Consider the following 23,075-nt stretch of genomic DNA (forward strand, 5'->3'; position numbering starts at 1 on the left):
ATGCCAGCAGATGAACCCTAACGATTTTGGGTAGAGTGGATCAAAGGTCAAGGTGAAATTGAGCAGAAACTCCGCTTCCGATTATTAGCTGAAGAATTATTGGGCCCATGGATCTCAAACTCGGTACGCCGACTGGTCCATATTTGTCACGTTCTTGTGACCGCTCTGGTTAATTTCAAAATTCCATATGTCCTAGAATTGTCCAGAAAGCCGAAAATACATCAAATTCGAAACATGAAATTAAAAGGATTTAATATTATAACTGAAAAATTATAGTACGCATATTCAACATAAATATCAAATTCTTGCATCGAGTTTTTATTGGAAATTATATTGTAAATGCGCATAGATAAGAAAGATATAAAAAATCCTGTCTAAAATTTTCCTTCAGCGTCAAAAACTGCATCGTCGGCAACCACGGTGTTTATTCCGTTACACTTCATGCACATTATACGCACCATACATAGCGTTGTATTATATCGGGAGTTTCCGACAATACGTCATTTAAAGATGCACTTTTCTCCCAAATAAGATGTATCAAAATTGATATAATTGTTTAAATTTAACGAAAAGGGTGACTAAATATCAAAAACAATGCTTCTTATGAAGGACGTCGTGTTTTATTTGAAAGAAACGTGCAGAAATCACGGTATTTCTACCTTGTGAGTTGATAGTTGCTCACTGTAAATCTTTTAGCACTCACCAGCCATTTAATATTTGTGCGTTTCAGCTTTTAAACAAACGGTTACAATCAGTAATTAATATTTGTCACAAACGCTCACCCTATCACTGCCGTCAAAATTGCCAAAATGACGTCACCAGTGCCAAACGTCTTATTTAGCGCATTTCAAGAACGTCTCTCAACAGGAAATATTTACACCTCAACTTCCATTCCTTAAATGAACTTCCTTTAAACTTAGGCAATTCGGATATGTTCGGATCGCAATTCATCGCATTACAATATACATGAAAACTATTGATCTTGTTATTGTTTGTATTGTGTCATCGGTCCCGTAATATGTAAATCAACATTTTAGAAAGTGCTAACTTATATTTTAAACGTTTTGTTGCCAAAAGTGTTTTAATTTTACGTTTAAAAGTGATTTCAAGTGGTTGATCTTTTCCGCGTTATTGTGACGTCATTTGAAAAAAATGTTTCCGGTAACAGTCGGGTCGTCCTATTTACAGAATGGGTAAGAAAGGATTACTGAAAGGTATTCCGAAATGAAATGAAGTATTTTTTTAACATTTCTTGAATAAAATAATGAACTTTTGGTGTAAATATAAGGAATGAATTGCGGGGTTGATGTCATTATCGGGGATATGAACGCAATTGGGGTGGTCAAAGTACGCGTGGAGTCCGGACTCCACACACTTAGACCAGCTCAATTGCGTTCATACCCCCATAATGACATCAACCCCGCAATTCATTCCTTAAATATACGTTACCTTCATAAAAACACATGGGACCGGTTCAGTGCTTTGTTGGTGAATTGTTTATGATGTGCTCATATATTTTAATAAAACAAGAACAGTTGAATATGTTGTTCCATTATTAGCAAGGAATACTGTAGATGACAAGTGTGTCCATGAAACAGGAATACTGTAGATGACAAGTGTGTCCATGAAACAGGAATACTGTAGATGACAAGTGTGTCCATGAAACAGGAATACTGTAGATGACAAGTGTGTCCATGAAACAGGAATACTGTAGATGACAAGTGTGTCCATGAAACTTCACGAGAAGTAAAGATTGGAAATTAAACAGCGATGACGTTAACAACATTGTTTGAATGATCAGCCTATTGAACGGTACGGTGGGTAATATTGCAAGGTGTATACACCCACATAGTATAACTCATATTTGCTAGTTCTTAACATTCATTTCACATTTCATATATCATGAAATAATTTAATGTACTTGTGTTCCTCATAGTGGTCGTCTTTGTTCACTGTCATTACATGGCACATGCATTGTTTTGCTTTTCTGCATTACTGTGACAATCCATGGAAATAAATAAAAACAAAGACAAAAAACACACAATTTAAAAGATGTGATTGAATATGAAATAAAAAAATGATAAGTATATAAAGTACTGTTTAGTGTTCGATACCATTTGGCAGACAATCTCTATGAGCAGACGAGTTTCTTTTAAATGCCATTGATTGTGCAAAATGCACATTTTGTATATCAAAAACTGCTCATTTGATATAGCATGTAATATATAATGAAATAAATTAATAAATGCCAAGCTGAACACATTTAAAACCATGTCATGTGGAATCTAGTACAGCTACATACATCTAATCTTTATTATGGCAGTCTTCTGGAGACGCTAAGTTGCAAAAGGGTTGCGAAGCTTTTGGTGAACTGATGAATAATGTCCAATGTGTTCAAATAGGTTTGGTTGCACAAGTCTAGCATCGAGACCGTGTTTGATGACTATTTCCCCCATAGCTAGATCCTTGGGGAGTCTCTTATCACACCTGTATAAGGGCAGGTATCGTGCTATATCCAGGGCTCCCTGGCGAGGGTAAAGCACAGCCACCGCCGACCCACGAGGAGCTGGCGTCAGATAGAACAGTCGGTCTGACACGCTCCGCAGTTCTATAATGTTGTACCTCCCGATAATGACAACCACCAGTAAGAAAAATACAAACGCAATCTTCACAAACGTCGGTGATACGCGCAGACTAGGTTGACAGAAGGTGACGGCACATAGTGTCAATGCAGTGAGAACGAGAGCTACCGAGATAAGCTCCGGGACCCTCTCCGGGTCTACGTTAAAGTAACCAGACAGGTGGACGGGATAGAACAACTTTAAATACGTCAACTTATCTAGCAATGGAACATGAGTTTCATCGCTAGATAACTTCCTTAGTGAAAATATAAAATGACTAAGCACATGAAATAGATTGTCCATAGCTAACGCATCATCCTCCATCAGTAAAATATAAGACGCGTTTGTTTGTAAAGTATGTTCAAGACAGAACACGTAGTCGTTCTTTGCTTTTTCGTAGGAGCTTCTTGCATCTTCTATCGAGAGTTTTCTCCTACCGTCAAACCTTTTATGCACGGGGATCCACTTTGGAAGGTTGCTTATTTCCGGATTTACTTCCAGTCGGGGATCCACATTACATATACTGAAATAAATAGGCACATCGTTGGTTAACCGATCGCCATGATTGATGATGTTTAACATTTTAGCAACTGACTGGCTAAGATACTGTCCGCGATAACCCGTAATATTACTCCGCCTGCGTGTTGTCACAAACGAAATAGCAAGACCGCCAGCAAATGTTTTACGAATAAGTTGCATTCCGATGGAAACATTTTGCAAGTCACGTTCTGCTGTCTTTTCCTCCCCGTCGGCGATTTGAGCGTTTTTCCTCCTACATGTCGCCGGAAACATTCTACAGTAAGAGTCAATACGCGAGTATTCCCTCAGGGTGACCAGCGAACGGTTGAGCCGCGCTTGGTTTTGGGCAATGAGACGCGCGTTTCCGGCCGCCTTGTTCCGGAAGCAGATGACGTCCAACCCCACGTGCTTGAAACTGATGCAGGCGAGAGGGGCGAGTACGAGGAAAGTGATGCCGTACAACAACACGCAAAGTAGCACGTATATCCCCTTCCTCGAGCACCTTGTCAGCATACACGGCTGGAAATATACATGAACACAAAAGTAAGGACATTTTTCATCTCAATGTCTCAAAAATCTTTAAGGAGATAATAACACAATTTATCCAAGATCTGAGGTCAAATTTATCCTGCTTTAACGGACCGAGGGAAATTTAGCAATTTTTCGGACGGATCGTCTTTGAATTTAGACACGAGGAATCCATTGATGATCATGTATGATAGTAATATGGCGTTAGAACTTCCATTTAATCAAGTCTCAATCTCAGTCTCAGCTCATTTTTCAACATAAGAGGAAGGTATGTTTCAAAATAGTGAATGCCGTTTTACTGTTTTAAAGCGCATTTTCTCACATAATGTGCTGCTAATAACCTTTTTGTCAATATTTCAAAGAAAACTAATAATAGAGCACAACATGTACTTAATAAGCAACTGCTAAACAACGAGTCTATTCATTTTCATTTTTCTGTAGATGATTTTTTTTTAAATATTGACCAAGGTTTTTAATTAACATATTCTTTGACCGTGAGAGTGCACTTTAAAAATGGGTAAAACATATACGATTTTCAATAACATTGATGTTCTAATTATGAATAATCTCGCCACTATAATAGTTCCTTTATGGAAACACTAAATACTTTTTGAAGCTGTAAAGTAATCTAAACGGCAATGCTTCAACTAACGATATATATTATAATATTGGAAATTGAGTAATACGGTACTCGGTCACGTATGTATAGCTTGAGCTTGCATCTAACGTGTAAACTGATTTACAATCCCATGCATATATATATATATATATATTAAGATCTACTATTGAAGGTATAGCATGATCTACTATTGAAGGTATAACACGATCTACTATTGAAGGTATAGCATGATCTACTATTGAAGGTATAACACGATCTACTATTGAAGGTATAGCATGATCTTCTATTGAAGGTATAACACGATCTACTATTGAAGGTATAACACGATTTGAAGGTATAACACGATCTACTATTGAAGGTATAACACGATCTACTATTGAAGGTATAACACGATCTACTAATGAAGGTATAACACGATCTACTATTGAAGGTATAACACGATCTACTAATGAAGGTATAACACGATCTACTATTGAAGGTATAACACGATCTACTAATGAAGGTATAACACGATTTGAAGGTATAACACGATCTACTAATGAAGGTATAACACGATTTGAAGGTATAACACGATCTACTATTGAAGGTATAACACGATCTACTATTGAAGGTATAACACGATCTACTATTGAAGGTATAACACGATCTACTATTGAAGGTATAACCCGATCTACTATTGAAGGTAGAACACGATCTACTATTGAAGGTAGAACACGATCTACTATTGAAGGTATAACACGATTTGAAGGTATAACACGATCTACTATTGAAGGTATAACACGATCTACTATTGAAGGTATAACACGATCTACTATTGAAGGTATAACACGATCTACTATTGAAGGTATAACACGATTTGAAGGTATAACACGATCTACTATTGAAGGTATAACACGATCTACTATTGAAGGTAGAACACGATCTACTATTGAAGGTATAACACGATTTGAAGGTATAACACGATTAACACGATCTACTATTGAAGGTATAACACGATTTGAAGGTATAACACGATTTGAAGGTATAATACGATTAACACGATCTACTATTGAAGGTATAACACGATTTGAAGGTATAACACGATTTGAAGGTATAACACGATCTACTATTGAAGGTATAACACGATCTACTATTGAAGGTATAACACGATTTGAAGGTATAACACGATCTACTATTGAAGGTATAACACGATTTGAAGGTATAACACGATCAACTATTGAAGGTATAACACGATTTGAAGGTATAACACGATCTACTATTGGAGGTATAACACGATTTGAAGGTATAACACGATCTACTTTTGACGGTATAACACGATTTGAAGGTATAACACGATCTACTATTGAAGGTATAACACGATTTGAAGGTATAACACGATCTACTATTGGAGGTATAACACGATTTGAAGGTATAACACGTTCTACAATTGAAGGTATAACACGATCTACAACTGAAGGTATAACATGATCTACCATCTTACGTATGCCAGCATTTACCATCTAATATAACGTGTAAACTGATCAAGCGTCTAAGGTATCTGATATATCATCTAACGTGAAGGCTAAACGTTAGATGATATATCAGATATATATATACTAGTCGAGTATATAAACCATCCAACGTTTAGCCTGATATTCCATCATCAAGGTATATGCCTTATATAACGAATAGTTTAATCTGCCATCTAACGAACAGTCTGATCTGCCATTTAACGTATAGTCTGATCTGCCATATAACGAATAGTCTGATCTGCCATCTAACGAATAGTCTGATCTGCCATATAACGAATAGTCTGATCTGCCATCTAACGAATAGTCTGATCTGCCATTTAACGAACAGTCTGATCTGCCATCTAACGAACAGTCTGATCTGCCATTTAACGAACAGTCTGATCTGCCATTTAACGTATAGTCTGATCTGCCATATAACGAATAGTCTGATCTGCCATATAACGAATAGTCTGATCTGCCATATAACGAATAGTCTGATCTGCCATCTAACGAATAGTCTGATCTGCCATTTAACGAACAGTCTGATCTGCCATCTAACGAACAGTCTGATCTGCCATTTAACGTATAGTCCGATCTGCCATATAACGAACAGTCTGATCTGCCATTTAACGAATAGTCTGATCTGCCATATAACGAATAGTCTGATCTGCCATCTAACGAATAGTCTGATCTGCCATCTAACAAATAGTCTGATCTGCCATCTAACGAATAGTCTGATCTGCCATTTAACGTATAGTCTGATCTGCCATATAACGAACAGTCTGATCTGCCATCTAACGAATAGTCTGATCTGCCATTTAACGTATAGTCTGATCTGCCATATAACGAACAGTCTGATCTGCCATCTAACGAATAGTCTGATCTGCCATCTAACAAATAGTCTGATCTGCCATCTAACGTATAGTCTGATCTGCCATTTAACGAATAGTCTGATCTGCCATCTTACGAATAGTCTGATATGCCATCTAACGAATAGTCTGATCTGCCAACTAACGTATAGTCTGATATGCCATCTAACGAATAATCTGATATGCCATCTTACGAATAGTCTGATCTGCCATCTTACGAATAGTCTGATCTGCCATCTTACGAATAGTCTGATATGCCATCTAACGAATAGTCTGATCTGCCAACTAACGTATAGTCTGATATGCCATCTAACGAATAATCTGATATGCCATCTTACGAATAGTCTGATCTGCCATCTTACGAATAGTCTGATCTGCCATCTAACGAATAGTCTGATCTGCCATCAAACGAATAGTCTGATCTGCCATCTAACGTATAGTCTGATATGCCATCTAACGTATAATCTGATATGCCATCTAACGTATAGTCTGATATGCCGTCTAGCGTATAGTCTGATCTGTCATCTTACGAATAATCTGATCTGCCATCTTACGAATAGTCTGATATGCCGTCTTACGTATAGTCTGATATGCCATCTAACGTATAGTCTGATATGCCATCTAACGTATAGTCTGATATGCCGTCTAACGTATAGTCTGATATGCCGTCTAACGTATAGTCTGATATGCCGTCTAACGTATAGTCTGATATGCCATCTAACGTATAGTCTGATATGCCGTCTAGCGTATAGTCTGATATGCCGTCTAGCGTATAGTCTGATCTGTCATCTTACGAATAATCTGATCTGCCATCTAACGAATAGTCTGATCTGCCATCTAACCTGCCATCTAACGTATAGTCTGATCTGCCATCTAATGCGTAGTCCAAAATACAATCTAAAGCGTAGCTTGATACACATAAATCAAGTGTAGCCTGATCTACCAACTAAGTTGTAGCCTGATCTACCAATTAAGGTGTAGCCTGATCTTCCAACTAAGTTGTAGCCTGATTTACCAATTAAGGTGTAGCATGATCTACCAACTAAGGTGTAGCCTGATCCACCAACTAAGATGTAGCCTGATCTACCAACTAATGTCTAGCCTGATATACCAACTAAGGTGTAGCCTGATCTACCAACTAAGGTGTAGCCTGATTTCCCAATTAAGGTGTAGTCTGATCTACCAACTAAGGTGTAGCCTGATCTACCAGCTAATATGTAGCCTGATCTACCAACTGAGGTGTAGCCTGACCTACCAACTTAGGTGTAGCCTGATTTCCCAATTAAGGTGTAGCCTGACCTACCAACTAAGGTGTAGCCTGATTTCCCAATTAAGGTGTAGCCTGATCTACCAACTAATGTGTAGCCTGATCTACCAACTAAGGTATAAGCAGTATAATCTGTTCTACCATGTAATGTATAGCCTGAGCCATCTAACGTATAGCCAGATTTACCATCTTGTGGATTGTTTAATATTCCAAGTATAACTATGTTTGAGTTCAATCTACATAAAATATAGAGCGAGGATGGTATTTTCTGTAGATCGTCAAAATTGGACTCTTAACTTTTTATTTGGTTTATTGGTGCATTCGTCAGAATCGATATACGTAATTAACATTAATGAACACAAAATTTGAAAATTTCTGACGAATGCAGATGACAATACTCTTTGCGTGTGTGATAGAAATCCTTATGTTGTTAAAACTCTTGAAAAAGAAAGTAACATTTAGATAAACTGGTTTACTTCCAATCAAACGCAGGCTAACCCTGACAAATTTCAAGGAATTTCAGTTGGCTCAAAGTCTGTTAAAGAAATAAAACAATCCGATAAACTTACTTAATCACACCATTGTATTTGAAGAGCAAGTTAAACTTTGAGGCATCGAGGTAGATAGTTTATCAAATTGTGATGTCCATATAAAAAGCAGCTAAGCAACTAAATATCCTTCAAAGACTGAGCAAAAGTTTGACAATCAATACTTATACTTATCTTTAAATCTTTTATCAGATCCAATTTCAACTACTGTCCTGTTGTTTGGCATTTTTGTAGCAAGACCAACACAGAAAATATAGACAGATTCATTACAGGGCCTGTAAAAATGTTTTAATGATTACAACTCAACTAATGACAATCTGTTTCATAGAGTTCAATTGCCAACATTACATCTGAGCAGAGTAAGATACAGTGCTATTGAAACTTACCAATGTCTGTACGGCATATCACCAAAATATGTTAAAACCTTGTAGCTTTTAAGAAATGTAATTTTAATCTCAGATATGCAAACTGTGTAGATGTGCCATCAGTAAGAACAACTAAATATAGGAAGAACTTTTTCCACTTTGAGGCCAGTCAGGTATGGAACAGCCCTAAAGGAAAAAAGGTGCCATAAAACTAGAAGGAATTTAGAAGGCTGACCCGCACCTGGACAGGTCCCTCTTGTAAATGCTCAATATGCAAATAATATTATGATAACCTAACAGAAAAGACGAAATAAAGAATTGTAAGGTGTATCACTGAATATCTTTTGTCCGTTGTCTCCACGGAAAAAAAGTTTTGTTTTCAGTGGAATGGCATACAACCACTGGTCCAAGACAAGATGTGCCATTAAAATACCACAACAGATTTCAGCAAACATTTTGAATATAAATAAAAAATATTAAAGGCTTATATCTATTCTTGATAGTTTCAACTTTATATATAATTAAAAATGTCAAACACATTCAACTACTTCTTTTGTTTCTTTTCGGCTAGTGTTTGTTAAGGTATTAGGATTTGGCACTTTCAGTTAATATTCTTACACAGTGGTAAGTGCTGATATTGGTCAATTAAGTACTTCCTCTCAGCAATACTTTCTAAAGATTTTTTCTAGCAAGCTGAATTATTATAACATTTTTTACCAACTGCACACCACTGTATCGTATCATGCTGTAAATCCTATGTACAAAATACTAATAATAATTTTGTTGCTTTAAATGTATACGATTTTCCATATTTTTTTCTCTCGAAAGAACTATGATATGTCAACTATAGGTCTATAAAAACTACGGTGGCATAGAGATGACATACTTGTTATTTTCTTTAAAACGACTTGCATAATATCTCGTTAAAACCACATATGTATCACGTTATTAAAGCGACTCACATATCTGGCTTAAAAGACTTGGTAATACATTGAGACGGCTTAAGTTGGTAGCATTTTATAGAGGAACCTTGCGCGTGTGGATTGCCCGTACAGCCGGGAAAACTAGTTGATGTTATCACTGTAATCAGTGCTCTAACCAATCATATTTCTTGTGATTTTATGCATGAATACGTTAAAAAACGTCTTTTTCCAATATTGTACCTATTTAAAACTATATGTTTTTTTTAGGTCACCAGCTCTTTGTTATGTTTTGATAAGGAATTTAAGGTTGTTATTCAGGTCGGTAAATAGCTCATTGAGCTCATGTTTCTTGTTAGCATAAACCCGACTTTAAATACAGATTCTTGTATCTTGTATCTTGTATCTTGTAAAAATCCCCGATTGTCATTGACCCACTCAAAAATGCAAACTGTAGCCTGAACTACAAGCCTACAAAAGAAACTACGGCAGATTGAGTATTCAGAATAAAACCACTGAACCCTTGTGTTTTTATTTTAAAAAGTAGATCTTTTAATGGCCAACTTCATTCAGTTTTTCTTTCATTGAATCCAACAGACACCGTCTACAATATATGAAACACACAATTCAATTATATACATTTTTAAATTTTGAAATGTCGTTCTCTTTATTGATATTATCTATATTAAAGCCTATACAGACATTCCATGTTATTTGATCCATGAAGACATTGTGAGGACAACGCGAATTTGACCCGGCTATGGTGATACGTACCTTTACATGTATACATGTACAAGATAGTGTTCATGTTCAACTTCTAATTATACGATTGACTATGCGCACACATAACAGGCACCAGCACTCAGCTTTATTGAAATAAGTAGTATTTAGATTAACTGAAATTGAAACTCATTATTTTATGTTTAATTCATGATAACATTTTCACACAGAAATCATGAGGTACAGATCGGGGTAGATGTTTGATAAGACGTTTTTCCACCTGAGAATATCGATTTCTGTAACTAATAACTAAAGAATGTATACCATAGATAATGAGAATATAACAGTTTAAATATAATTACATATAACAAACAAATATATTTTACCGAAAGCAATTTGACCATCCTGTTTCGGAAACGCACAACTGGACGAGTTAAATCCACATTATTATTCCAACCATGGGTGTGTGTTTTTTCTCTTAAATTTATGACCCTAACAATCGTCCCATGGTACTCACAATGTTTGAATATAAAGCATACATTTACACATGATCAATACCTCCATGCTGTTTGGAAATATGATACGGTCATGTTTAGTTTAAACCCATTTAAGGAATCCGATCCACAAATAACCTCTACCTTTGATACCGTAAATGTTTGGTATCTGATGTAACGTATTTGCCAGCCGAGTACTGATAAGTCAAATTGATGACCCGAATAATATGTACTTATTACTTATTTTGTTATGTATAACAGTTTGTGTAAATGACTCGAGGGGTGAATGCGAAAAGGTTCAAAGTGACATTAAATAAAGAAGAAGATAGAACCTTTACGCCTTCACCCCTCGGTATTTTCTCATTGTTTTTCAATTGATATCGAACAAAAATGACCTTTTTGGCAATCTTTGAATCCACAAAAGAACTTGTTATGTTAAAATATAGTCGGTAAAAAATAAACATTTCATATTTCTTTACACAAAACCCTTTCAAATACTAGTAAAATAATATCGGGTCACCATGCAGTTCATATTCACCTTTTGCACCAGTCAATTGTAACCACGCCCCCCCCCCCAGGTCCGGGGAATAGCGGGGACTTTGACTTTCGGTCCAGCCAACCCCGGGTAAAATCCACGCTCTGCGGGAACGAACAGATGGTAAAATCCCCGCCAAATGCCCCGCACCCCAGAGTCCCTAGGTAAGGCCCACTCTCCGCTATATTTTCCGCGAAGACAAAACCACCGCATTCACCCGGCACTGCGGGTAAGGTTAAAACACGGCCCATTTCCCCGGCTATCCCCGGTATATCCCCGGACCAGGGGGGGGGGGGGGCGTGGTTACAATTGACTGGTGCATTATGGGGAGAATGCGCCTCAGAAACCCCCCAGATAATATCTATATATGATATCTTCCTTTTCCTTTTTCCAATTGTACAAAATCTTATGGTGATGGTGGTCAAAGAGGGTGTGATGTTGAGATTCTTAAAAATACGTATATTTGTTGGAAAAATTACATTTTACCTATTCGGCTTTGTGCCTTGCCTATATGTATGTATGAAGTTAATCTTTTTATCATGTTTTAATCCATCATTGTTATTGTTGCTGCTGCTAATGTTGTTGATCTTGTTGTTGTGTTATTTTTTGTTGTTTTTGATATTGTTCTTTCTCGTGCATGGGGCATAGCGAATTACTAATCAGAGAAAATTATATATATTAAAAATACAAGTGAAAATTAAGCTCATTTACCAAAGAGTAGAACAAGTCAAACGGTATATTTTATCCTATCATTTTCACCATGTTTACACCGGTCAATCAAAGTTTTACACGCCGTAATAAAACGGTGTGTTATCATCGGCTTGACCGCCTGTTTACCGGCTTGAACGCTATTGTAATCTAAATGATAAATTGATCATTCAAAAGATCGGATATAAAATGGACCCTTGATTTTTAAGGTACCTCATACCCGATTTTTATAGATTTGTACAGTTCCGATTACTTGTTGAGTTACAGCGCCCCCTAACGGGCACCGTGCATTTTGGCGCTAACTTTGATAAAAGCACGCCCTCGCTCATCATACTAACATTTTTCTTTCTTTTTTTAAACATCTAATGACAATTAAACACAAACACGTACCAAATAGTTGAATATACTTACTTTTTAAAATAATTGTATATATTTTTTATCGGCAGAGCTTTTGTTTTTACAAATTAAAACCACGTGTCATGTACGATAGTTGGCTTTGTAGGTCACCACTAACTTGACCTTCGATTCACTAAAATTCAAAATTAATATGGTTCATCTGCTGGTAATTACCAATCATTCTCCCAAGGTTGAGGTCCCAAAGCAAAAGCGCTCTTTAGTCCGATTTTCAATTAAAGGTCACCATAACCTTGACCCATTGACCTCAAAATCAGTATAGTTAGTAGCATGGTAATGGTCAACCTACCTAGAATGTTTAATGCCCCTGAGCTAAAGCGTTCTTCATATATTGATTGGAAATCGATTTTCAACTGAAGGTTATCTTAAGGTCGCCACGACATTGAGCTTTGACCAACTGACCTCAAAATCAAAAGGCTAAATCTGCTGGTCAGGACCAACCTGCCTAAAAATAATCCGAGGCTGGGCCTGAGCGTTCTTCAGATATTGATAGGAAATTGTGTGGACGATCGGATGGACGGACAGACGATCAGATATGCCACACTTTGGGGCCTAAATATCTGAGTTGCTTTAAAGGGGCTGTACTCCGTATGATAAAATAGCGAGAGAAAAAAAGAAAATTGTCGAAAACTGACATAAACTTGGCATCGATGTGTACAATGCATTGAAACTTACTAACCGAAGTACCACATAGTTTACAATTTATTTAAGTTTAGCAGTTTTTTCGTATTTTCCCATTAAAACATATTACTGGGTATGTCTACCAGGTATAATTCATTCATTATGCGTGATTGGCTAGTCGGTGTTATCACATGATATAACCGAGGTAGGTCTATAGCTCAATTATATCACCCAACTAGAGTAAGCCGTCGTAGTTCAGTGGATACGACGCTGGACTGCAATTTTGGCGACACGGGTTCGAACCCGGTCTGCGACACTTTTTTTACAATTATGATATCAAAGCGTAATACAAATAACATAAACTTAAGGTTAGTTATGGGTTAAGTGTGACACAAGCTTTGGATGTATAAGAAAAATTCCAAAATCTTCTAGTTTATAAGGGGTCTGATTATAAAAAGGAGCATATATGGGATAGAAATTCAAAGAAATTTAAACTTTTTATGGAATTCTTTTTTTAAAAAAGAGCATTTATAAGATTTAAGATAAAATTCAGATGATTGTATACGCAACAATAATACAATGGTCTGAATAAACAAACAGTACTGTATTGAGAAGAATGTAAGAAGTACAACAGGTCCCGTACTACAGAAGCATCTTAAATAAATTTTAAATAATTGTAATTAATTATAAATAATAACAAAATGGTTTATTTCCAACAACATATTAGAATTTCAAGATTTTTCAACTGCTTTAGCATAGAAATAATAGTAATATGCATTTGTTTATTTTAAATCAACCTCAAATATCCTGTATGTTTGAAATACAAGTCCCATTATCTTTTAACAATGTCAACTTATCGAAAGGTATGCACTCAACCTTTGTGACTTATAATCCGCACTTTGATAAAAAGTATTATATGTTAAGGGGTTAGTAGGTGGCCCGATATTGGGTATATGGGGCCAAGAAAACCATATCGGGTGAGAGCGACCTAGCAATACAAATATAGGTCACTATGAACTTTGCATATTACGTGTCTTTCTTGATGAAAATCTTATATCATATATCGGAGTCCTCTGAACTTTTTATATGTAATTATGAAATCAATTGTATGTGTAGGCTTTAAGGAAAGTCCACGTGTTTTAATTATCAACCCTCGTATACGCAAACGTCGCAGACGCTGACCATGCTTATTGACGTAACGTTATACATTTGTCTTAAAGTACACGGCGACGCCAATGGCAAGGTAACTCTGGCGGCAAGGGTGTAACGAACGGCGATGGGAGCGTTAACATTGATGACGGGAATGTTATGAACAAAGTCGAGAAACACATAAATAAAAAGTTTCTTCTGCTTTGCAGATGGGTATTCTGTCAAAAATAATTCCGAGCTTCATAACCGATTTCAGGCAAACCATACCTTATTTGTGCCTAAAAGATCGGGGTGCTCGAGCCTGTATGCAGCCAAAAGGCGCGGCCAGACCTTGATAAACTCAAATACATATGTTTTGCTGTTCATGATAATTTATCAAGGTCTGTCCGCGGCCATTGGCTGCATTATGGCTTGACACCGCCGTGACGCCATCACAACTTGAATCGTGTTTAAACGCCATGAGTGAAATGCGATAGAAGTGACAGCAATTGTTAGTCAAATCTAGACATTGGAAGACTTAAAGAAACAAAGTGAGATACAAGATATCCGGGTGCGATACCCTAGCTCTTTGCGAATAGACCTCTTGGTTCTCTGTCGTACTTGGTGTTAAGCACCGATACACGGTGCACAACTTTCTCGGGTTGAACCAGTACAGAGTACACTATTTTCCAAGTACTACCCTTTAAATGCCGAACGGTAGGCATTGGAGCTACTTGTTCCATATTTAAACGCCTTTCGGTTTGACGCGGCCTCCCGCACCCAGAGCGAACGCTCTACCACTGAGCTATCGGGGCGGTCGACTCGAATACATAATCATTCAGTTCAATATTTATAGAGTGAGGATGGTAAGAGTACGTTACGTTTGTCGTCAAAGAAAGACCATACGTTCACCATAATACTCAGGTTACTGGAAAAGGCAGACAATAGGCGAGTACGTGACCTTGTGTGTATGGAAGTGTATCCTCATTTGCCTCTTAGTTATATCACTTATAACTACGATTATACTTATGCTTACCTTCATTTGAATTTAATTATGACAAAATAATATATAAATAATCCAAGACGCGGCTGAATAGCTTAGATGTGAATATGTATACATGCAGGATTGCAATGACTGATACTTCTTGTTAATAATAAAGGGAAAAGAATGTGTCTAAAAGTCCCCCAAACTTCGAATCAACCGGAAGTGGCAAAAATAGAATTACAAAAACGCAATTTCTCCGACTTCTGCAAAAAACAGAGCTAGACTTTCACATATATTTGTTTAGACAAAATGTATTTGTCGACAGGTTATAACAGAATAAAAATTAACGCAAACGTGTATACAGACATCAGAAAGTATACTTTTCGGTATTTGTCACCTCATTGTTTATTCTGATGTTTTATGATAGAATATTAACAACAAAAGTAACACAAATGATACATTTGTGAAATTGGCAAGCATTTTTCCATCTTGCTCCTATACACTAGTCGTATACGTATGAAGATGTTGCGTAGCTATGGTCTACTACCCAAGTCAACGAATGTATTAATATTTTCCTTCTTTGCCGGAGTGTCGATCCTTTGCCTTAAAGCAAGCTAGTACCAATGATTTGGCTGTTGCATTCGTCTGTATCATTGCCCCTTTAGTTCCATTTGATTTAGTTCATCCTGATAAAAATGATAAAATCCTTAAAAGGTCATCATTTCAGATATAATTTTATTTTTCCAAAACATTTCTAAAGGGATAAACAGCAGATGTACCCTTCTCGAAAGTTATGTTCTAAGCAATTCATGAAATAGATACTTCTGATCCCATCTTAATGGACAATAATGTACGCCAATCATAGGCTGTTCAACGATAAGGGTTTGGTGACAGATTTGTTTCATATTTCGTTTTAATTTATCCCCATGCTTCTTATTGCACCCAGCTCTGATCGACTGGTTACCTCATAAACGATAAACAAACAAAACACTCCAATATAGAATACGTTTTTTGTGGGCTATCCTTTTAGTTGTTTTGTTTTTGTACTGAAAATTGATTTCGTACGCTCATCCGTTTGTATAGATCAGGATTCAGTTTTTTCAACAGTTACGACGAAAATTGATATCGTTCCAATTCGAGGCCGCATGTCCCAAAGGAAACTATCTATTCATCAATGGTTTACAGCTCTGATCTGCAATCATTATATTTTTTTACAGAATATGAGAAACATTGAAAGAGCCCAGATCGATGTAGGCAGATAAAAAAAAGATTTATTGGCGATTCCGGTATTTCAAAAAAGCAATGCACTTTAAACACCCATTAACGCTTAAGCTTCGATGCCGAAAGAGACTGGTGTGAATTTGTGTATTTTTTACTGCATTTGGTTCATCTTTGAACAATAGTAATCGACCAATACTGAAATAATGCCATCCTCGTCGAAACTGCCAAATGTACATGATTTGAGGAGTAAGACCCCTTTAATATCTTGATTGGTTTTTGAATCCACCATCCTTGCGTTCAGCAGAGGTGTTGCCGCTACATTCTGATTTGTTTAGTGTTTCTTGGAATATGTAATTTGAGATGATAAATATGTCATTATGCTTTTTTTTCGTGTTACTGTTAATTAGTATGTTTCGCAGCAAAAACATCACGTTTCAGCGTATTTTACTGTTGTTGTTGTTGGTGGTGGTGTTGACATTACAAAAATAAAAGACCTTTGAATTTCACAATGCAATTATAAACAAATAAGATATGAAGGAAAATAGTGAATGCTGGTGTAGTGGTTATTGGAACAGTTTACAAGCGAGTGCTGGTGTAGTGGTTACGGTTACAGTTTACAAACGAGTGCTGGTGTTCCGGCTATGGGTACGGTTAACATGCGAGTACTGGTCATGGGCACGGTTTACGAGCGAGTGCTAATGTAGTGGTTATGGGTACAGTTTACAAGCGAGTACTGGTGTAGTAGTTATGGGTACAGTTTACAAGCGAGTGCTGGTGTAGTGGTCATGGTTAACAAGCGAGTGCTGGTGTACTGGTTGTGGGTACAATTTACAAGCGAGTGCTGGTGTAGTAGTTATGGGTACAGTTTACAAGCGAGTGCTGGTGTACTGGTTGTGGGTACAGTTTACATGCGAGTGCTGGTGTAGTGGTTGTGGGTACAGTTTACAAGCGAGTGCTGGTGTACTGGTTATGGGTACGGTTTACAAGCGAGTGCCGGTGTAGTAGCTATGGTTGCAGTTTACAAGCGAGTGCTGGTGTAGTGGTTATGGGTACGGTTTACAAGCGAGTACTAGTGTAGTGGTTATGGGTGTGGTTTACAAGCGGTGTTGGTTTAGTAGTTATGGGTACAGTTTACAAGCGAGTGCTGGTGTAGTGGTAATGGGTACGGTTTAAAAGCGAGTGTTGGTGTAGTAGTTATGGGTACGGTTTACATGCGAGTGTTGGTGTAGTAGTTATGGGTACAGTTTCCATGCGAGTGATGGTGTAGTAGTTATGAGTACGGTTTACAAGCGAGTGTTGGTGTAGTAGTTATGGGTACAGTTTACATGCGAGTGATGGTGTAGTAGTTATGGGTACGGTTTACAAGCGAGTGTTGGTGTAGTAGTTATGGGTACAGTTTACATGCGAGTGCTGGTGTAGTAGTTATGGGTACGGTTTACAAGCGAGTGTTGGTGTAGTAGTTATGGATACAGTTTACATGCGAGTGCTGGTTTAGTAGTTATGGGTACGGTTTACATGCGAGTGCTGGTTTAGTAGTTATGGGTACAGTTTACATGCGAGTGCTGGTGTAGTAGTTATGGGTACAGTTTACATGCGAGTGCTGGTTTAGTAGTTATGGGTACAGTTTACATGCGAGTGCTGGTGTAGTAGTTATGGGTACAGTATACATGCGAGTGCTGGTTTAGTAGTTATGGGTACAGTTTACATGCGAGTGCTGGTTTAGTAGTTATGGGTACAGTTTACATGCGAGTGCTGGTTTAGTAGTTATGGGTACAGTTTACATGCGAGTGCTGGTTTAGTAGTTATGGGTACAGTTTACATGCGAGTGCTGGTGTAGCAGTTATGGGTACAGTTTACATGCGAGTGCTGGTTTAGCAGTTATGGGTACAGTTTACATGCGAGTGCTGGTTTAGCAGTTATGGGTACAGTTTACATGCGAGTGCTGGTTTAGCAGTTATGGGTACAGTATACATGCGAGTGCTGGTGTAGTAGTTATGGGTACAGTTTACATGCGAGTGCTGGTTTAGTAGTTATGGGTACAGTTTACATGCGAGTGCTGGTGTAGTAGTTATGGGTACAGTTTACATGCGAGTGCTGGTTTAGTAGTTATGGGTACAGTTTACATGCGAGTGCTGGTGTAGCAGTTATGGGTACAGTTTACATGCGAGTGCTGGTGTAGCAGTTATGGGTACAGTTTACATGCGAGTGCTGGTGTAGCAGTTATGGGTACAGTTTACATGCGAGTGCTGGTGTAGCAGTTATGGGTACAGTTTACATGCGAGTGCTGGTGTAGTAGTTATGGGTACAGTTTACATGCGAGTGCTGGTGTAGTAGTTATGGGTACAGTTTACATGGGAGTGCTGGTGTAGTAGTTATGGGTACAGTTTACATGCGAGTGCTGGTGTAGTAGTTATGGGTACAGTTTACATGCGAGTGCTGGTGTAGTAGTTATGGGTACAGTTTACATGCGAGTGCTGGTGTAGTAGTTATGGGTACGGTTTACATGCGAGTGCTGGTGTAGTAGTTATGGGTACAGTTTACATGCGAGTGCTGGTTTAGTAGTTATGGGTACAGTTTACATGCGAGTGCTGGTTTAGTAGTTATGGGTACAGTTTACATGCGAGTGCTGGTTTAGTAGTTATGGGTACAGTTTACATGCGAGTGCTGGTGTAGCAGTTATGGGTACAGTTTACATGCGAGTGCTGGTGTAGCAGTTATGGGTACAGTTTACAAGCGAGTGCTGGTGTAGCAGTTATGGGTACAGTTTACATGCGAGTGCTGGTGTAGCAGTTATGGGTACAGTTTACATGCGAGTGCTGGTGTAGTAGTTATGGGTACAGTTTACATGCGAGTGCTGGTGTAGTAGTTATGGGTACAGTTTACATGCGAGTGCTGGTGTAGTAGTTATGGGTACAGTTTACATGCGAGTGCTGGTGTAGTAGTTATGGGTACGGTTTACATGCGAGTGCTGGTGTAGTAGTTATGGGTACGGTTTACATGCGAGTGCTGGTGTAGTAGTTATGGGTACAGTTTACATGCGAGTGCTGGTGTAGTAGTTATGGGTACGGTTTACATGCGAGTGCTGGTGTAGTAGTTATGGGTACGGTTTACATGCGAGTGCTGGTGTAGTAGTTATGGGTACGGTTTACATGCGAGTGCTGGTGTAGTAGTTATGGGTACGGTTTACATGCGAGTGCTGGTGTAGTAGTTATGGGTACGGTTTACATGCGAGTGCTGGTGTAGTAGTTATGGGTACGGTTTACATGCGAGTGCTGGTGTAGTAGTTATGGGTACGGTTTACATGCGAGTGCTGGTGTAGTAGTTATGGGTACGGTTTACATGCGAGTGCTGGTGTAGTAGTTATGGGTACGGTTTACATGCGAGTGCTGGTGTAGTAGTTATGGGTACGGTTAAAACGAGTGCTGATTTTGTTCTTTTGTTTTTGTGCTTATATAAAGCGTGCATATATTTTTAGAAAAAAAAATATATGACATGTTAGTTGTTACTGAATTCTCATACGTCATTTTTTAATTAAATAATTTAAATGGTACACATATAAATGATCAACTATTAGAAATATTATTAATTATATTACATTGATTGGTATTCAATTGGATATCTTTAAACAATGCAATACAAAAAAAAAATATAATTTTTAAATCCCTTCGCATAGTATGTAACGTTTTCGCCACAGGAATGCCAAGACATGACGGTGACTCCATATCGACATGCTTACTTATTAAACTTTAATTTGCTAACTTTAACTACTCGGCAGTGAAGTCTGAATCTGAATCTGAATGAATCAAGTGTTTCAAAGATAATCGTTAGGAGCATGCAGCTTCCAAAGTTACTGGCAATAGTTACGCAACCAACATTTTAATACGGTAAATACAGGCGGATTCTGGGCAGTTTCAATATATTATTACAAGGTCAGGTCTAAACATATACCTATCCAAGCAAATGTTATATCCTGGCATTTTGCAACAGACATACATTTTGTAAAAGGACGTTTGTATAGCCGTAAGATTTGCAAAACATTTCACATACTAAGAGACGTTTAGGTCGCGCGTCGACTTTGGTAATGCAAGGCGTTGTGTCCGTTCACTTTCACATTGTATCATTACTTTTAAAACATTTTGAACGTGGTCTTCGTTGTATCGTCACTAGTTTGATTGACGCGTACTTTCAAGTACTCAATATTTGATCATGCACAAACAAGGAGCTATTTTGTGATGTTTTATCTTCTTCTACTATGTGTTTATTTCGGTTTATGAGCAATATGATTAACTGGTATTTTACATAAAACATTCTTATTTTGTTCCCGAAAAAAAACGAGCAAAATTCTTGTTTCATATGGTCCATTATGAGACAAAATCGGGTTTAAATTTTCAAATAGTATTATTTAGTTGTATATCAATATTGCAGGATGTTTCGTTCTCAAGTAAACGTAAAACCCACCACATTACTTCTCATTGTAAGGCGTCTATTTCAATAAGTTCTGAAATTAGGCAGCTGTACTTGATACCTCTTTATTTAAATGGCAACCAGATATACATTTGTTTCTGAATATTCCTCCACGGTAAACCAACACTGACCAGGACTCAGACAGAACATTAGGTACAGTAAATATTGAAAGAGACTAGATATACAGGAATTTAAAGCGCCTCACAATTCTTGTTTTCGAACTATTTAAAATTACAACATCAAACTGCGCTCTCGAATCGCCGAGTTTTTTGCCTTTGTCAGGCTATTCATCTTTGAGAACGTAAATAAACTGCTTCGTATGATGAACTGTGTGTGTGCTTGTTTCGTGGTTAACCTATTCCTCTAACATGTACATGTAATACCAGCTATTCAGATTGTCTCTGATAACCGTTACCATACTCCAGTATGTAGATCATGGATCCACAATCCTTTTTTTAAACAATAATAAGTGAAATTAATTCGACGTCGCCTGTCCCGAAGGAACCGATTTATTCCTCCCTTGTTTAATGCGTTGTTCTGCAATCATGGGTCAAATCATAGCATTCATTACAATAAGTGAGATGAACTGAGGAGCCCAAGGTCGATGTAGCCAGATAACTCTCTTTGTTCTGTTATTGGGGACACTTTTATTAAAGTACAATTTTTGTAAGGGCCGGCAGCGATGCAATAGTCGATTGAAGGACAAAAAAAAAATGGTAAAAAAATAAATTTCTATTTAGTTTTGAGATTCAATATATTTTAAGCATGATTCATATATCCGTTGCAATATGAAAAGCTGTAATTAGGAGTTGAGCATTTTTTTTTTACGAAAGAATATTTGATCAGATTTCCAATCAAAAAGCATTTACGTTTTCCCGAAATGTCTTAATACAAAAAGAATATGTTAATGAGTCTTTTTTTTCGGATCTGCCCAATAAACACTGTCTGTGGGCTTTGTGTTGAATTTTATCCACTTTTTTCATGATTTTTTCTGAATAACTTTCTCATTTGACAAGATATCATCAAGTACTCTCAAGTCATTGTTGAATAGGTAGTCTTGGATATTTTGTCATAAAAAAAACAAAGTATGAATGTCAACAGACTTCCGAAATAATGTGAATGCATTTTGATCTAAAATCTTCTTCAGTGAAAAAAGTTGTTTACCACCCCAAAACATATCACCAAGCATTAATATCTTATTTGTTTATGTGATTGCGCTTTTCAAACATTTAAATGGCATTAATAGAATCCGTCTTTTGAAATAATAAGTTTACAATTTATGTTGATTAGTGTAAAGCGCCAAACATACAACAATTTCGTTGCTCATTTCAGTCGTATACATACGTAACCTAGTCTGGAGTTCCTTCCCCTAACATTATCGTTATCGGAATGTATGAAATACCAGTAAGCAGGGAACCAGACTACCTGGTAACCACGGTATGGAATACGAGACTGAGAACGGTCCTTGCCAAATACAAGCGCCCGTCTGATATATAGGCAACAAAACATTACTTACAACACGACCCAAGACGTACTGTTCCGCAAGTTCAACACAGCTATCACTGTTTTCACGTTTAAGTAATGTGTATGACATCTGTGCTATCACTGTTTTCACGTTTAAGATCACTGTTTTCACGTTTAAGTAATGTGTATGACATCTGTGCTATCACTGTTTTCACGTTTAAGTAATGTGTATAACATCTGTGCTATCACTGTTTTCACGTTTAAGATCACTGTTTTCACGTTTAAGTAATGTGTATGACATCTGTGCTATCACTGTTTTCACGTTTAAGTAATGTGTATGACATCTGTGCTATCACTGTTTTCACGTTTAAGTAATGTGTATGACATCTGTGCTATCACTGTTTTCACGTTTAAGTAATGTGTATGACATCTGTGCTATTAGATCCGGCAATCTTAAAAGAGCAGGCAAACACCAAATAAGTAAACAGTATAAATATTAACTGAATAATTGCATGTACATATTCAAGCATAGACGGCATGAAAGCAACAACAATATCAGCTTATAACACAAAACT

The 23,075-nt window shown here is 37.3% G+C and overlaps 1 protein-coding gene across 2 annotated transcripts; it reads right to left on the bottom strand.

The window, feature by feature from the left end:
• Positions 1 to 1,397: 1,397 nt before the first annotated feature.
• LOC128232228 (post-GPI attachment to proteins factor 4-like) lies at positions 1,398 to 22,991 on the bottom strand. Of its 2 annotated transcripts, none has more exons than XM_052945665.1 (2): positions 22,553 to 22,991; positions 1,398 to 3,659 (listed from the first exon to the last, which is right to left on the bottom strand). In XM_052945665.1, exons 1-2 carry the CDS (start codon positions 22,628 to 22,630, stop codon positions 2,337 to 2,339), a joined length of 1,401 nt encoding a protein of 466 aa, XP_052801625.1. In that variant the 5' UTR covers positions 22,631 to 22,991; the 3' UTR covers positions 1,398 to 2,336. The 2 variants fall into 2 exon arrangements, with proteins under 2 accessions (XP_052801625.1, XP_052801626.1); XM_052945666.1 differs by lacking the exon at positions 22,553 to 22,991 and adding an exon at positions 10,853 to 11,023.
• Positions 22,992 to 23,075: the final 84 nt, after the last annotated feature.

This window comes from Mya arenaria, chromosome 4, assembly GCF_026914265.1.
Source record: "Mya arenaria isolate MELC-2E11 chromosome 4, ASM2691426v1".
NCBI classification, from domain to species: Eukaryota; Metazoa; Mollusca; class Bivalvia; order Myida; family Myidae; genus Mya; species Mya arenaria.

Bases quoted from the DNA above. Each gene is read 5' to 3' on its own strand.
- LOC128232228 (XM_052945665.1), bottom strand. From the start codon at position 22,630: ATGTCATACACATTACTTAAACGTGAAAACAGTGATAGCTGTGTTGAA. The intron at 3,660-22,552 runs GTAAGTAATGTT...GTATATTTCCAG, and splicing joins AGTACGTCTTGGGTCGTGTT to CCGTGTATGCTGACAAGGTG.